Source organism: Bufo bufo, chromosome 4, assembly GCF_905171765.1.
Source record: "Bufo bufo chromosome 4, aBufBuf1.1, whole genome shotgun sequence".
NCBI classification, from domain to species: Eukaryota; Metazoa; Chordata; class Amphibia; order Anura; family Bufonidae; genus Bufo; species Bufo bufo.
This window is the reverse complement of record NC_053392.1, coordinates 251,395,387-251,412,590: the sequence shown is the minus strand read 5'-3', so window position 1 is coordinate 251,412,590 and position 17,204 is coordinate 251,395,387. Positions and strand designations below refer to the sequence as shown.

The 17,204-nt window shown below is 48.3% G+C and overlaps 1 protein-coding gene across 1 annotated transcript in view; it reads right to left on the bottom strand.

The window, feature by feature from the left end:
- LOC120999148 (5-hydroxytryptamine receptor 3A-like) overlaps positions 1 to 17,204 on the bottom strand; it is a 61,292-nt gene that overhangs the window by 28,579 nt on the left and 15,509 nt on the right. Inside the window, exons 4-5 of the mRNA XM_040430021.1 lie at positions 6,946 to 7,055; positions 5,178 to 5,347 (exon numbers count right to left, since the gene is read on the bottom strand). Coding sequence (XP_040285955.1) covers positions 5,178 to 5,347; positions 6,946 to 7,055 — 280 coding nt within the window. The remainder of the gene's footprint in view (positions 1 to 5,177; positions 5,348 to 6,945; positions 7,056 to 17,204) is intronic.

Sequence of the window (17,204 nt, the reverse complement as noted above, 5' to 3'; positions counted from 1 at the left end):
GAACTTGTTTTGGCCCGCGATCAGCGGGAATATGTGGTGGTTACAGAGGAGCTAGCCAAGGCACAGGAGGAGCTTCAGAGACGACTCCTAGAATCACAGATGGCCGGGTTTGATAAGAGACTAAACAAAAAATTACTCACCACATGTAACGCACCTAGTTGATCAGTTAGGATCTCAACTGCGGAAGCAATGGACATGCACTATTATCCCACTGCCCTTGTTCTTGGCTGTGGGATTCGCGGTTACTCAGTATGTACCCCAGGCGTCTCTCTCAGTCTTGGGCGGAGAGTTTGGGGTAACAAAATCATTTACCGCTATCCATCTATTTAGTATTACTGCTGGAGAGGAAGGTCTCCCAGTATTACAGGAGTCACAAGTTAGTATAAGCTTGTGCACAGTTCAGAGTTAGTATCTAGTATGCAATAAGTTCAGGGTTAGTATATAGCATCTCCCCAGTTTAGTATATTGTATGCCGTAGGTTCAGGGTTAGTATATAGCATGTCCTCAGTTTAGTATATAGAATGCAGTAGGTTCAGAGCATGTCCACAGTTTAGTATATAGTATGCAGTAGGTTCAGAACATGTCCACAGTTTAGTATATAGTATGCAGTAGGTTCAGAGCATGTCCACAGTTTAGTATATAGTATGCAGTAGGTTCAGAGTTAGTATAGCATGTCCACAGTTTAGTATATAGTATGCAGTAGGTTCAGAGCATGTCCACAGTTTAGTATATAGTATGCAGTAGGTTCAGAGTTGGTTTGGGAGTATCGTCTCACACCAGTCAGGAACCACCCCACTCAGAGTTCCAGGACATTAATCAGAGCAGGTAACAGGCATATACTTGCGGTTAGTTGGTCCTGGCTAGGAAGCCAGCAGTGGGGAAGCCAGTGGCAAGAAGGTAGACAGTCCTTCACGCTGTTGTTAGGGATCCAGGTCTGGATATGTGGACAGAGTCCTCAGATGCAGTGGAGCTAGCAAGGTGCGCACTCCATTAGTGGAACACCCTGCTTAGCACCTGTCTTCTATTTAAGGGCCGGACGGTAAGTGGGCGGAGTCACAGGACGGCCCAGCAGCCACTGCGTTCCACGCTGGAGCGCAAGCCAGCGTAACAACACAGGCGGTCGCTGCGTTCCATGCTGGAACGCAAGCCAGCGTATCATCGCTGACGGCCGGTGCGTTCCACGCTGGAGCGCAAGTCAGCGTATCGTCACAGGGAGCCGCTGTGATCCAGGCTGTACTGTTACACCACACAGGCAGAGATCAAAGACCGTAAAAGGGACAAATTGATCCGGGACAAAAATGATTATGATCTAGACCGCGTATTTGACTGGGGTAAAAAAAAGATTCGCCCCAAACGTATGCCACGTAGAGGTCGCCACAACTTCTGGGCCACTGATTCCGAGTCGAGCCTATCCGAAGGCAATGGAGCCAATTCGGGTGAAGAAACGACCCCTTTAGAAAAGGCACGAGAAGAGGGCGTGGCCGACACTCAAGGAACAGTAAGAGAAACCCGAAAGTCCACGAGGAGGAGGCGTCAAGTTACTTGGCGGCAATAGAGCGTGATGAACCGCACTGCTGTGTACCTACCCATAATATTGTTATCAATCTCACGGGCTCTGAACTGCCGCCGGGCTGTATCCCACTCCTCAATCGGGGGCTGGGATACAGCCTGCCCGGGCAGTTCAACCTAGTGGATTTTGAGATTGATCTTTTTCTATCAGTTCGTAAGTTATATCTTAAAAAGGCGTTTGCTGAGACCCCTGTCCGTTGCCATAATCTCTCACAGGGAGAGGTCCCAGCAACCATGTCTCTTACCGACTTTCATCTGTCGGGCAGATTCACTGAGGAAGAAATTGCATGCATACACTTCTTGTCTAACACTGCACCAGAGGAGCCTGTGGCCACAGTGGGCCATTTGAATAAGTACACAGGGGGCGTCAGGTCCACCTTCCTTCCTCCCATGCCGGCCGGCTCTGCTATAGATCTCTTCCACAAACGAGTATTAAGAGAAATTTGTGCGCTGGTGTATCCGGCAGCATCTTCTAATCTATCGATAGAAGAATCTCGTGCTCTTCTGTGGTTGAGCAAACAGACCAGTATGGTCATTAAGCCGGCCGACAAGGGAGGGAATGTGGTCCTGATGCCCAGGGAGTATTATCTGGAGGAGGCACACCGGCAATTGGGAGATTGCATGGTTTATTCTAAACTCAAGGGGGACCCCATACCCGGTATATCATCAAAATTGTATGCTTTAATTAACCATTATATTTTTAATGGTTTTTTACCCAACAATATGAAAGAGCGTCTCATACCAGCTTTTCCCAAAATTCCCACATGGTATTTTATACCAAAAGTTCACAAATCACTGACCCGACCCCCAGGTCGTCCCATTATCGCGGGGATCGGCTCAGTGATGGAGCCCCTGTCTAGCTATGTTGACTGGCTCCTCAGGCCCTTGTTACGTAGTACTCCGACCTATTTGAAGGATACGGGTGACTTTCTTCGTGCGCTCAGCCACCTTGAGTGGCAGGAAGACTTTCACCTCGCCTCTCTTGATGTCGAGAGTTTATACACCCGCATTCCACACAACTTGGGCCTTCAAGCAGTCGAGACGGTTTTGCAAAAAACCGACAAGAGTGCTATGTTCATAGACTTCGTCCATGAAGCTTTGGACTTAGTCCTTAGCAATAATGTTTTCTAATTTGATGGTCTCTGGTACCGCCAGGTACTAGGTACTGCAATGGGCACCCCTGTCTCGTGCACATTTGCAAACCTGTACCTGACGGTATTTGAAGAGACCTACATCTTTTCGACGGATAACCCCTATCTACGCCACATCCATCTTTTCCTGAGGTATGTGGATGACATCTTCCTGGTCTGGTGGGGGAGTGAGGAGTTGTGCTATGCCTTTGTTGACAATTTAAACGCACACAACCAGATGAACATGAGGTTCACCGTCAAGTTTGGTGGTGAATCCCTGGACTTTTTGGATGTGCAGGTCACTGTCAGGGATGGCACTGTACACACCAGTGGCCATCGTAAACCTACAGCAACCAACTCCCTCCTCCACTAGACCAGTTTTCATCCACCCTCGGTTAAACGTGCTGTCCCTTATGGACAATTTGCCCGATTACGCAGGATTAATGATACAGATGAAGGCTTTTTCAGGCAAGCCAGGGAGCTTCGTAAAAGGCTCCTGGATAGGGGTTATCTGTCGAATGGTGTTTCAGCGGCCATGCGTAAGGCCGCTAAATTGGATCGTACCTCCCTACTCAGGGAGAGAGAAACCAACTCCATACCATCACGTTTTGCATTTTCGTTCCAATACAGTGCTGCCGCAGACACGCTTAAGCAGGTGATCAATCAAAACTGGGACCTCCTGAGAGGGGATCCATCTCTCAGTAGTGTGACGGACGAGAAACCTTTGATCGCATTTAGGAGATGCCCTACACTTAAAAATAAACTCGTCAGGAGTGTTTTTTCTACACCCAAGGGCGAGACCTGGCTGGGTAAGCCTAAGGGCAACTTCAAATGCGGTCATTGCTCGTTCTGCGCACTCAATGTGTGCAGCAAGCATTTATTTTTTGGGGGAGTTACACATACAGTGCGAGAGTTTATTAATTGCCGTACGTCCTACGTGGTGTACATGGTCTTTTGTCCCTGTGGACGTTTTTACGTAGGAAAGACTATACGTCCCCTTTTCGAGCGTATACGCGAGCATGTCGGCTCTATTAGGTCAGGCAGAGGCAGTCCTCGCCTTATTGACCATATTCGTACCGCCCATGACGCTCATCCGCGTTGCCTCTCCTTTGCAGGGGTGGAGCATGTCCGTCCCATCCCTCGTGGGGGGGATCGACACCGCCTACTCCTGCAGAGGGAGGCAAGGTGGATAATGCAGACGGGCGCTATGGGCCCAGCGGGCATGAATGACAGAAATGACATGTCTGTCTTTCTGTAATTTGAATGCGCTCAATGTATCTGTGTACATATCTACGGGTCTGTGTCTCACCATATTTGGCTATCCTTTGTTTTATATTTCCCGCTTTATGCCTTTTTACCTTCTGCTCAGCATTAGGTGCCTTTGTCCACTTAGTCCTTTGTTACGCGCCTGTTTTTGATTATGCTAATGTTGCGCGCGTCCCCCCTCTGTTTACAGGGACACCGTATGTATTGTCTTTGTATTATATCTTTCCCACTTATCCAGGTCCTTGCATACATGTCCCACTGTGTGGGGGTATTAGCAAGTGAATTGTGTTTGATCCTGTACTTATGTTGCTATTTGATTATATTTACATTGTTACTGCTGTGTGCTTGTTTTTAATATATGTCATTTCACTTCAGGAGCGAACAGCTGTGGATGACGGCGCCGGCCGTCCCCTGTCCGCCTCTATAAAGTGCGTACTTGCGCCATGACGTATTGAGCGGCCTGAGGAAGCGCGATCCCACGCGCGAAACGGCCGTCGCCGCCTGCAACAGTGTGTCCGCCCCTGGATCCCTAATGTATCTACTTCCAAGGAAGCTTCAATAAAATTACTTATCTGTATCCTGGTGAGTGCCGCAACTCTACTATTTTCTTCTCCTCGCATTGTGAACCTCTACTTGATGATTTTTTGCTGAGCACCACGCACTGGATATCTTCATACCGCATGCAAGCTGACAACAGCGGTTTCACCGGTGGGGGCAGTGCCGCCGTGTTTCTTTCTCTCTCTTTGCCTCATTTTTATTAACCACTTGAATGACTGGTGAATGGGAATCAAATTTGACATTTGGTTTTTAATCCCATATAGTCTAAAAATGGACCACAAATTAGTTTGGTCATGAAATGTGCCTTTTCCTGTGCTTATTCCTTCTGCCGTCCCCTACAAGATAAAAAATAAAAAAGTTTAATGCTATCGGGAAGGGGACACTGGTACCTTAAAGGGCATCTGTTAGCAAATTTGTACATTAAAACTGTCTGACCTGTTGCATGTGTGCTTGGCAGCTGAAGACATCTGTGTTGGTCCCATGTTCATATGTGCCGGCATTGCTGAGAAAAATGATGCTTTATTATATGCAAATGAGCCTCTAGGAGCAACGGGAGCATTGCCTTTACCCTAGGGGCTCAGTACTTACTTGTAACTTGCTATTTGTATAGTTTCGTACATCATTTATTTGCCAATATGAACTTGTAATACACACCTGTGTGCATGTATGAGCCAAAGGTCAAAGAACAGTTCTGAACATCAAATGGGAAGTTGAAGATGCCAAGATTACATGAACTGACCACTCTAAGCATTCTGTCATATCGCACGCGTCCAGTGTGATTAACAAATACGAAGGGGGTCCGCTGTGACTTATCCTCATCTATGCTGCAGAAAAAATAATACAGTTTGCAGTTACACACATACATAATGCAAGAATAATAAGGAGTTATAATTTTACAATACAAATCTCCTTTGCTTCAGTCCTGCTGCATCTTCTCTATCTTCTACCACCTCAGAACATTTTCCTGTCCATTTAAAATAATCTTTTTTTGTCAAGTCAGCATAAACATTAGGTTTCAGCAGGCTGATATTTCACATCAAAAAGGATACAGTTAGAAGATACTGTATCCACCATAAGGTACTTAGCACGTCAGGAAGATGTCACTGCCTGCCCTGTGAGAGGTCTGAGAAAATCAGATAGACTTGCAGCACGTGAGTCTATCTGACAGATCTTTCTGTTTTTCCTTGCTGTCTGTTGTTGTGGGCAGGATCTCGCCTCTCCACAGGTTCTGCTCATTTGCTGTTTAGTGGCTCTATTTTAGCCCACCTCTCACTGCAGACCTTGCGGTTGTTATTTCCTTCTGGAGTTCCAAGCTAGTTGTGTCACGGGGCGCCGGTGATGCGCTCACTCTCCACAGCGCCTCTGTGCAGGAGCGAGGGCGCGTGCAGCGTCCTCGTCTCCTAGGTGGTGGGGGGCGGGACAGATCCGCCTGCGCACGTCTCCTCAGCATGGCCGGCGTCCTCGGTTCCCCCAGCAACCAGATTAAGCCTGAGCACCGAGCTGGGCACGTCACATGACCCCTGCTACTCAGTATTTAAACAGGCAGCCTGCTGGCCACAGGTTGCCTGTTATTTAGGTTCCACCTGCGATTTTGTCTGACCTGGCGTACTTACCTTCTGCTGATTTCCTGACGATCCTCTGCCTGCTCCTTCTGTACTTTGCTGCTCTCCTAGTATTCTGAACCCGGCTTCCTCCTGACGATCCTCTCCTGACTCTTTTGGTACTTCACGACTCTCCTGGTATTTATGACCTTGGCTTCTCCTGACTATTCTCTGCTTGCTCCATTTGTACTTCGTTGCTCTCTTGGTATTGACTCGGTCCGTTCACATTCTGTTGTTTGTCTGGTCTGTCCTCCCTGGACTTATTCCAAGCTAGAGATTACTGTCCAGTTGTCCCCTGTCATTAGGACTTGCGAGGCAAGTAGGCAGGGCCAGGGGTGAGGGTGGAGCGCAGTGGTCACTTCCTTCCCCCCTGTGTGTGTGTGTACGCGACCGTTACAGGTTGTTAGAAGTTCTCCTACTTCTTACTCATCTGAAGCTAAATCCTCCTGTTTCTACTTTGTGTGTGTGTTGTGTCTAGGCCTCAGGGAGACGCTGGTCCCTTCACGGTGGAAGGTCCCGGCAGTCTCATCCCCGCTCCCTAATTTAGGGTTTGAGTCAGTTTCAGCAGGTCTTAGGTTCCGGTGTATGAGTTTTTCCACCATTAGGATTAGCTCATACTGTTAGCAGTCAGGGAGAGGCTCAGGGATTACTAGGAGGTTACCTTCCCCCTCCTCACTAGCTTTTGGGCCTAGTCTGTGTTACTGTTGTGGTTTGTTTATTTGGTGTTCTTCCTTTCCCCACCTACTGTGACAGAAGACAGATCAACTACTGGCATTACTGACTATACACACACAAGTAGAAATATGGCTGTCAACACATACAACTCATAGACAATTATGTCTGGGGTCCAGATGTCCTCCACTGGCAATGAAATTTTCTCAACTGATCCACATTTTGCTGGGGTCCAGGTTAAAAACTCATTGTTCCAAAACTGAAAAAAAGAGAAATATGGAATTATTCAATATTATAGAAATTACTATGTACAAATCATAAACCTTGCATAATGTTCCTGGCACCCAGACAAAGCGGATGGTTACATAATGATATGCTTGTAGAAGAATGTGTGTGTCCATCAAACAGAACCATAGGGGTTGTCTGTCATGGCAAAAGGACCCCCCCCACCCCCCAAAAAAAAGCATCATACTTGCCATTGGGCAGTGTCTGGTATTTCAGCTCAGTTTTATTTATGTGCTCCATTTTTATGAAAGGCTCAAACTGTCCCACAGGGGAATCCCCCGGTCGGCCCCTAACAAAGATGGGCTCCCAGTCCCCCAGCACAGAATCTCATCTAGCCTATATACATAAAAAAAACTATTAACCCCTTAGTGACCACCCATACGCCTTTTTACGGCTGTATCTAAGGGGCTTTAGGCTGGGCCATCACTTTTTTACGGTGGCCCAGTCTAAGCGCTGCAAGGGTCCCCCATGCAGCGGGGATTGGGGCCCCGGCTCTCACACTCACAGGAGTGCCGATCCAGGCTGTTTAACACTTTACATGCCGCGGGCAATGGCGCCCACCGCATGTAAAATGCTGACAGAGGGAGCGGACTCCCTCTGTCTCCCATCAGCACCCCGCAAATGCGATTGTGGGGTGCCGATGTGTGTGAATGCTGGCTGGGGTCTCGTGTGGGTCTAACAGTATGTCAGACAGAGAAATGCCAGGCCTGAACAGGGGAGTGGCAGAGGCCTAAATGTTTATGGTGCAGGCAGAGATCACAGCAGAGTAAGGGGGCGTGGCAGCAGGGGTCACAGCGAGAGGCCTGAGCTCCCAGTGTCATCTAGCGGTTGTGTCTTGACCAGCAACCCAGCGGTTGTTGAATGGTTGACTCGGTCATCCACTTCATCACAAGTGACATCAGACACCCCCAGCCAAGAGTCGGTGGGTTCGTCAGACACAACCCCTAGTTGGCATTGCGCGGGAGCAGGCCCTGTGCCCCCACCTGTCCTGAACCTTCATCTGTCTTTTTTAGTTCCCCCACTGCGAGAAGTATTATATGCCGTAGGCTCAGCTCCACTTTTCAGCGAGGACGAGCTACTAGGGGACAGTCAGCATCTACCACCCAGCCAATATCTGGAGTAGACATCCGCCACTTCCTCCGGTAGGCGGGCAAGTAGTGATGAGGAGACTGGCGTGGGGGCTGGTGTTGCGAGCGGTCAGGCTGCTGACCCAGAGACGATTGAGGAGGACATCCGTGACGTGCGGACGGTACTTGATGATGGTGATGTAGCTGATCGCACTTGGGAGCCGGGTGACGAAAGGGCTTCATCATCATCAGGAGAAGAGGGTGGCAGCTTGCCTGTGAGGCAGCAGCGGAGCCAGCAAGTCGCTAGCATTGCCAGGAGTCAGCAGGGTGGCAGCACTTGGAGGTTGGGAACCAAACGTGCCCGGGATAGACCACCCGCTTCGCGGGAGCCTACCTGCCCAGGAAGTAGTGATACACGAGTTAACAGAGGCAGCGGCGGTAGCAGTCAGTCGTAGTGTGTAGTGTTGGGGGTAAAATCACCTACTCGGCGGTGTGGCAGTTTTTTGTTAAGCTGGTGGAGGATGTGAACATCGCCATATCGTATAAATAACATCACTAACTAATGAGCAGAACCTGTGAGGGGGTGGGATCCTGCCCAAAGCCACAACAAAGAAATACAGTCAGGTCCATAAATATTGGGACATCGACACAATTCTAACATTTTTGGCTCTATACACCACCACAATGGATTTGAAATGAAACCAACAAGATGTGCTTTAACTGCAGACTGTCAGCTTTAATTTGAGGGTATTTGCATCCAAATCAGGTGAACGGTGTAGGAACTACAACAGTTTGCATATGTGCCTCCCACTTGTTAAGGGACCAAAAGTAATGGGACGATTTGGCTTCTCTGCTGTTCCATGGCCAGGTGTGTGTTATTCCCTCATTATGGCAATTACAATGAGCAGATAAAAGGTCCAGAGTTCATTTCAAGTGTGCTATTTGCATTTGGAATCTGTTGCTGTCAACTCCCAAGATGAGATCCAAAGAGCTGTCACTATCAGTGAAGCAAGCCATCATTAGGCTGAAAAAACACAACAAACCCATCAGAGAGATAGCAAAAACATTAGGCGTGGCCAAAACAACTGTTTTGAACATTTAAAAAAAGAAGGAACGCACCGGTGAGCTCAGCAACACCAAAAGACCCGGAAGACCACGGAAAACAACTGTGGTGGATGACCGAAGAATTCGTTCCCTGGTGAAGAAAAACACCCTTCACAACAGTTGGCCAGATCAAGAACACTCTCCAGGAGGTAGGTGTATGTGTGTCAAAGTCAACAATCAAGAGAAGACTTCACCAGAGTGAATACAGAGGGTTCACCACAAGATGTAAACCATTGGTGAGCCTCAAAAACAGGAAGGCCAGATTAGAGTTTGCCAAACGACATCTAAAAAAGCCTTCACAGTTCTGGAACAACATCCTATGGACAGATGAGACCAGGATCAACTTGTACCAGAGTAATGGAAAGAGAAGAGTATGGAGAAGGAAAGGAACTGCTCATGATCCTAAGCATACCACCTCATTAGTGAAGCATGGTGGTGGTAGTGTCATGGCGTGGGCATGTATGGCTGCCAATGGAACTGGTTCTCTTGTATTTATTAATGATGTGACTGCTAACAAAAGCAGCAGGATGAATTCTGAAGTGTTTCGGGCAATATTATCTGCTCATATTTAGCCAAATGCTTCAGAACTCATTGGACAGCGCTTCACAGTGCAGATAGACAATGACCCAAAGCATACTGCAAAAGCAGCAAAGAGTTTTTTAAGGGAAAGAAGTGGAATGTTATGCAATGGCCAAGTCAATCACCTAACCTGAATCCGATTGAACATGCATTTCACTTGCTGAAGACAAAACTGAAGGGAAAATGCCCCAAGAACAAGCAGGAACTGAAGACAGTTGCAGTAGAGGCCTGGCAGAGCATCACCAGGGATGAAACCCAGCGTCTGGTGATGGCTATGCGTTCCAGACTTCAGGCTGTAATTGACTGCAAAGGATTTGCAACCAAGTATTAAAAAGTCAAAGTTTGATTTATGATTATTATTTCGTCCCATTACTTTTGGTCCCTTAACAAGTGGGAGGCACATATGCAAACTGTTGTAATTCCTACACCGTTCACCTGATTTGGATGTAAATACCCTCAAATTAAAGCTGACAGTCTGCAGTTAAAGCACATCTTGTTCGTTTCATTTCAAATCCATTGTGGTGGTGTATAGAGCCAAAAATGTTAGAATTGTGTCGATGTCCCAATATTTATCGACCTGACTGTATGTGCAGCAAGTCTGACAGATCTTCTCAGATCACTCACAGGGCAGGGCGTGACCGCAGCCTTTTTTTTTCACCTGCATAGTGAAGAAACTACTCACCAGCAGCATCTAGACCTGGAGCAGAACCTGAACCAGCAGGTGGTAGCATACTTGCAGTGCACCCTGCCAGCCGTCATTGAAACATAGTGAATAGTCACCTCCACTCTATGTCACCTTGCCACTCTGTGGTCTCCTCATGCTGCTGCCACCTCTACACTAGTGATGGACGAACATCGGCTGGGACGATTTGCGAACGCGATCAAATGTTTGCAATCCGCAAGTTCGCGGCGGGCCCCATTCACTTTAATGGCTGGCGAAACCTGAAAAACCTTCAGGTCATATTTGCAGCCACTAAATACTTACTGGAAGTGCATAAATCGTCCCACAACTTGGACAGTGACATACCAGAGGGGGATCAATGGCAAAAATTCCACACAAAAATATGTATTTTAATCAGGGGCCATTTTTATGCGTCTTAAAGGGAAACTGTCAAAAATGTGCCCTGCTGGATCCTAGAAAATTTTATTTTAGACCACAGGAGTACAGGCCCCAAACATTAGGCATTCACCAGACAGAAAACATCAAGTGATTATGTGGCTGGAGGTATATTAGACGGTCACTGGTTATCAATTTTACTGCAGGTCAGTGGAGTACTCGCCGCAAACAATAGGCATTAACCGGACAGAAAACATCAATTGATTATGTGGCTGGAGGTATATTAGAAGGTCAATGGATATCAATTTTACTGCAGGCCAGTGAACTACAGGCCCAAAAAATTATTCATTCACCGTACAAAAAAGAACAATTGATAATGTGGCTGGAGGTATATTAGGTGGTCACCGTATAAGAATTTTACTGTTGGCCAGTTAGATTACAGGCCCCAAAAATTACGCATTCACAGTACATAAAAGATCAAGTGATTATGTGGCTGGAGGTATATTAGACAGTCGATGGATATCAATTTTACTGCAGGCCAGTGGACTACAGGCCCCAAAAATTATTCTTTCACCGTACAGAGAAGAACAATTGATAATGTGGCTGGAGGTACATTAGGTGGTCACCGTATAACAATTTTACTGTTGGCCAGATAGATAACAGGCCCTAAAAATTATGCATTCACCATACAGAAAAGATCATGTGGCTGGAGGTATATTAGATGGTCATTGGATATAAATTTTACTGCAGGCCAGTGAAGTACAGGCCCCAAAAATTATGCATTCAACGTACAGAAAAGATCAAGTCATTATATGGCTGGAGGTACATTAGGCTACTTTCACACCTGCGTTAGGTGCGGATTCGTCTGGTATCTGCACAGACGGATCCGCACCTATAAATGCAAACGCTGGTATCCGTTCAGTACGGATCCGTCTGCATAACTTAAGTAAGAAAAAAGTCTAAGTCCTCATGCACACAACAGTATTTTTTCACGGTCCGCAAAACGGGGTTCCGTTGGTCCGTGATCCGTGACTGTTTTTTCGTCCGTGGGTCTTCCTTGATTTTTGGAGGATCCACGGACATCGTTTTGGTGTCCGCCTGGCCGTGCGGAGCCAAACGGATCCATCCTGAATTACAATGCAAGTCAATGGGGACGGATCCATTTGACGTTGACACAATATGGTGCAATTGCAAACGGATCCATCCCCCATTGACTTTCAATGTAAAGTCAGGAGTTAATATACCATAGGATCGGAGTTTTCTCCAATCCGATGGTATATTTTAACTTGAAGCGTCCCCATCACCATGGGAACGCCTCTATGTTAGAATATACCATCGGATTTGAGTTAGATCGTGAAACTCATATCCGACAGTATATTCTAACACAGAGGCGTTCCCATAGTGATGGGGACGCTTCAAGTTAGAATATCCTACGAACTGTGTACATGACTGCCCCCTGCTGCCTGGCAGCCCCTGATCTCTTACAGGGGGCTGTGATCTGCACAATTAACCCGTCAGGTGCTGCACCTGAGGGGTTAATTGTGCATATTATAGCCCCCTATAAGAGATCAGGGGCTGCCAGGCAGCAGGGGGCACACCCCCCTCCCTCCCCAGTTGAAATTTTATTGGTGGCCAGTGCGGCCCCCCCGGCCCCCCCTCCCTCCCTCTATTGTATTATTTTCATTGGTGGCACAGTGTGCGGCCCCCCCCCCCCGGTCCCCCTCCCTCCCTCTATTGTATTATCATTGGTGGCCAGTGTGCGCCCCCCCCTCCCTCTATTGTATTATTATTGGTGGCCAGTGTGCGCCCTCCCTATTGTATTAATATCATTGGTGGCCAGTGTGCGGCCTGCCCTCGACCCCCCCCCCCCCCGATCATTGGTGGAGAGTTCCGATCGGAGTCACAGTTTAATCGCTGGGGCTCCGATCGGTAACCATGGCAACCAGGACGCTACTGCAGTCCTGGTTGCCATGGTTACTTAGCAATATTAGAAGCATCATACTTACCTGCTGCGCTGTCTGTGACCGGGAGCTCCTCCTACTGGTAAGTGACAGGTCTGTGCGGCGCATTGCTTAATGATCTGTCACTTACCAGTAGGAGGAGCTCCCGGCCGGTCACAGACAGCGCAGCAGGTAAGTATGATGCTTCTAACATTGCTAAGTAACCATGGCAACCAGGACTGCAGTAGCGTCCTGGTTGCCATGGTTACCGATCGGAGCCCCAGCGATTAAACTGGGACTCCGATCGGAACTCTCCGCTGCCACCAATGATGGGGGGGGAGAGGGGAGGCCTCACACTGGCCACCAATGATATTAAAACAATAGAGGGGGGCGCACACTGGCAACCAATGATAATACAATAGAAGGAGGGAGGGGGGGCACACACTGGCTACCAATGATAATACAATAAAGGGAGGGAAGGGGGGCCGGGGGGGCCACACTGGCCACCAATGATATTAATACAATAGAGGGAGGGGGGCCAGGGGGGGGGCCGCACTGGCCACCAATGAAATTAAAACTGGGGAGGGAGGGGGGGTCTGCCCCCTGCTGCCTGGCAGCCCCTGATCTCTTACAGGGGCTATGATACGCACAATTAACCCCTTCAGGTGCAGCACCTGAGGGGTTAATTGTGCGGATCACAGCCCCCTGTAAGAGATCGGGTGCTGCCAGGCAGCAGGGGGCAGTCATGTACACAGTTCGTAGTATATTCTAACTAGAAGCGTCCCCATCACTATGGGAACGCCTCTGTGTTAGAATATACTGTCGGATTTGAGTTTTCACGAAGTGAAAACTCAGCTCTGAAAAAGCTTTTATGCAGACGGATCTTCGGATCCGTCTGTATGAAAGTAGCCTACGGACACGGATCACGGACATGGATGCCAATCTTGTGTGCATCCGTGTTTTTTCACGGACCCATTGACTTGAATGGGTCCGTGAACCGTCGTCCGTCAGAAAAATAGGACAGGTCATATTTTTTGGACGGACAGGATACACGGATCACGGCCGCGGATGACAAACGGTGCATTTTCCGAGTTTTCAACGGACCCATTGAAAGTCAATGGGTCCGCAGAAAATCACGGAAAACGGAACAACGGCCACGGGTGCACACAACGGTCGTGTGCATGAGGCCTAAGTGTAAGTCAAACGGATCTGTCCTGACTTACATTGAAAGTCAATGGGGGACGGATCAGTTTACAATTGCACCAATATTGTGTTAATGTAAACGGATCCGTCCCCATTGACTTACATTGTAAGTCAGGACGGATCCGTTTGGCTCCGCACCGCCAGGCGGACAACAAAACGCTGCAAGCAGCATTTTGATGTCCGCCTCCAGAGCGAAATGGAGGCGGAACGAAGCCAAACTGATGCATTCTGAACGGATCCTTATCCATTCATAATGCATTGGGGCTAAACTGATCCATTTGGGGCCGCTTGTCAGAACCTTGAAACGGATCTCACAGGCGGACCCAGAAACTGCAGTGTGAAAGTAGCCTTACGCGGTCACCGTATAACAATTTTACTGTTGGCCAGTTAGCTTACAGGCCCCAAAAATTATGCATTCAGTATTCACCGGACAGAAAACATCAAGTGATTATGTGGCTGGAGGTATATTAGACGGTCATTGGATATCAATTTTACAGCAGGCCAGTGGACTACAGGCCCCAAAAATTATTAATTCACTAGACAGAAAACATCAAGTGATTATGTAGTTGGAGGTACATTAGGTGGTCACCATATAAAAATTTTACTGTTGGCCAGTTAGATTACAGGCCCCAAAAATGATGCATTCATCGTACAGAAAAGATCAAGTGATTATGTGACTGGAGGTATATTAGACAGTCATTGGATATTATTTTTACTGCAGGCCAGTGGAGTACAGGCTCCAAACATTAGGCATTCACCGGACAGAAAACATCAAGTGATTATGTGGCTGGAGGTACATTAGGTGGTCACCGTATAACAATTTTATTGTTGGCCAGTTACATTAAAGACCCCAAAAATGATGCATTCAACGTACAGAAAAGATCAAGTCATTATGTGGCTGGAGGTACATTAGGCGGTCACCGTATAACATTTTTACTGTTGGCCAGTTAGATTACAGGCCCCAAAAATTATGCATTCACCGTACAGAAAAGATCAAGTCATTATGTGGCTAGAGGTATAGACGGTCATTGTATATCAATTTTACTGCAGGCCAGTGGAGTACAGGCCCCAAACATTAGGCATTCACCGGACAGAAAACATCAAGTGATTATGTGGCTGGAGGTATATTAGACGGTCATTGGATATCAATTTTACTGCAGGCCAATACAAATACATGTAAAATACTTATGTTTAAAAGAACTAAAAATATAAAATTGGATTAAAAACAAGGCAAACAAAATCCCCCTCTTGAAACCCCACCCCCAATGGTAATAGGTGAAATTCAATTGAACGTGGTCGTCACAGGTGTTGAATTACTCCGAGATCCATGCCTCATTCATTTTTAGAAATGTGAGGTAGTCCACACTGTCGTGAGCTGGGCGAGTGCGCTTATCGGTCACAATACCCCCTGCTGCGCTGAACGTCCTTTCGGACAGGACATTCGACGAGGGGCAAGCCTAGAGCTCCATGGCAAATTGTGCCAGCTCTGGCCACAGGTCAAGCCTGCACACCCAGTAGTCCAGGGGTTCCTCGCTTCTCAGAACGTCCACATCGGCCGTTAACACGATGCAGTCAGACACCTGTCGGTCTAGGCGTTCCCTGAGGCTGGATCCGGAGGGCGGCTGTCGATGGGTTGGTTGCAAGAATGATCTCATATTCGAAGTGACCAACACATCTTCGAACCACCCTCTTCTTGTATGGGCGGTAGCATTGGTACCCGCAACTGTTTCTCTGTGGGTGGAAATTCCCCTGCCAGCGCCTGCAACAGCATAATGCAGCATCTCTCGAAGCAAGCCCTGGAAATGCTGCATTCTGACAGCCCTCTGTGATGCTGGTAACATGCCCGCCATTTTGTGTTTGCACCGGGGTTCTAAGTACGTTGCCACCCAGTACTGGTCCTTGCCCTTTATGCTTTTTATATGGGGGTCCCTCTTCAAACACTGGAGCATGAAGGCCCCCATTTGCACTAAATTGGAAGAGGTGGAGCGGCCTGGCTCCTGCTCATCGCCCAGGAGAATGTCATCCTCGGTCTCCTCCCCCCATCCACGGACAACACAAGGGATCCAAGAAAAGTTTAAAGCCTGCTCTTCTTGCTCCTCCCCCCCCCCCCCAGGCACCATCCTCCTCTGACTCCTCTTCAGACTCCTGCTGACTTGGCTCAGATGTAGTAGCCCCCCTGGGAATTCATTCAGCATTGCGACTTCCTCATCTTCCTGCTCCTGTTCCTCGACGGCTTGATCAATGACACGACACAATGCAGTTTCCAGAATGAAGGCGTAAAGTACGATGTCACTGATGGCGCCCTGGCTGCCACTGACCAGTTTGGTGATCTCATCAAATGTCCGCAGAAATCTGCATGCATCGCGCATGAGCAGCCACTGGCGCGGTGAAAAAAAAACAAGCTCCCAGAACCTGTCCTGCTGCAGAGTTCGTACAGGAAGTCGTTAATGGCACGTTTCTGCTGGAGCAGCCTATCAAGCATATACAAGGTGGAGTTCCAGCACGTCGGGCAGTCACAAATCAGACGTCTGACGGGCAAGTGGTGTCGCCGCTGAACATCAGCAAGGCGAGCCATGGTCATGTAAGATCTTTTATAATGGCTAGAGATTTTCCTGGCCTGCCGCAAGACATCCTGGACCCCGGGGTATTTGGCAACGAATCGCTGCACGATTCAGGACGTGTGACATGCACAGCATGTGTGTCATTTTGCCCTGTTTCAGCACGCTCAGCAGATTGGCACCGTTGTCGCACACCACTTTACCAACTGTCAAATTGAGCGGGGTTAGCCACTGATCGGCCTGTGACCGCAGAGCTGAAAGCAGTGCAGGACCGGTGTGGCTCTTGGCTTTCAGGCACAACAGCCGCAGCACAGCATGGCAACGTCTCACCTGGCACATCGAATAGGTTCAGGGGAGCTGGGGGGGTGCAGCGGAAGAGGCGGTAGCAGTGGAAAAGGAGGAGTCAGCTGAGAAGGAGACGGAGGATGGAGTAGGAGGAGGAGAAGAAAAGGCAGGCCTGCATGCAATCCATGGCGGTAACACCAAATCCACACAGGTGCCATGGGTTGCATGCTTGACAGCCGTCAGAAGGTTCACCCAGTTGGCAGTAAAAGTTATGTACCTTCCCTGCCCCTGTTTGATAGACCACGTGTCTGTGGTCAGATGTATCTTGGC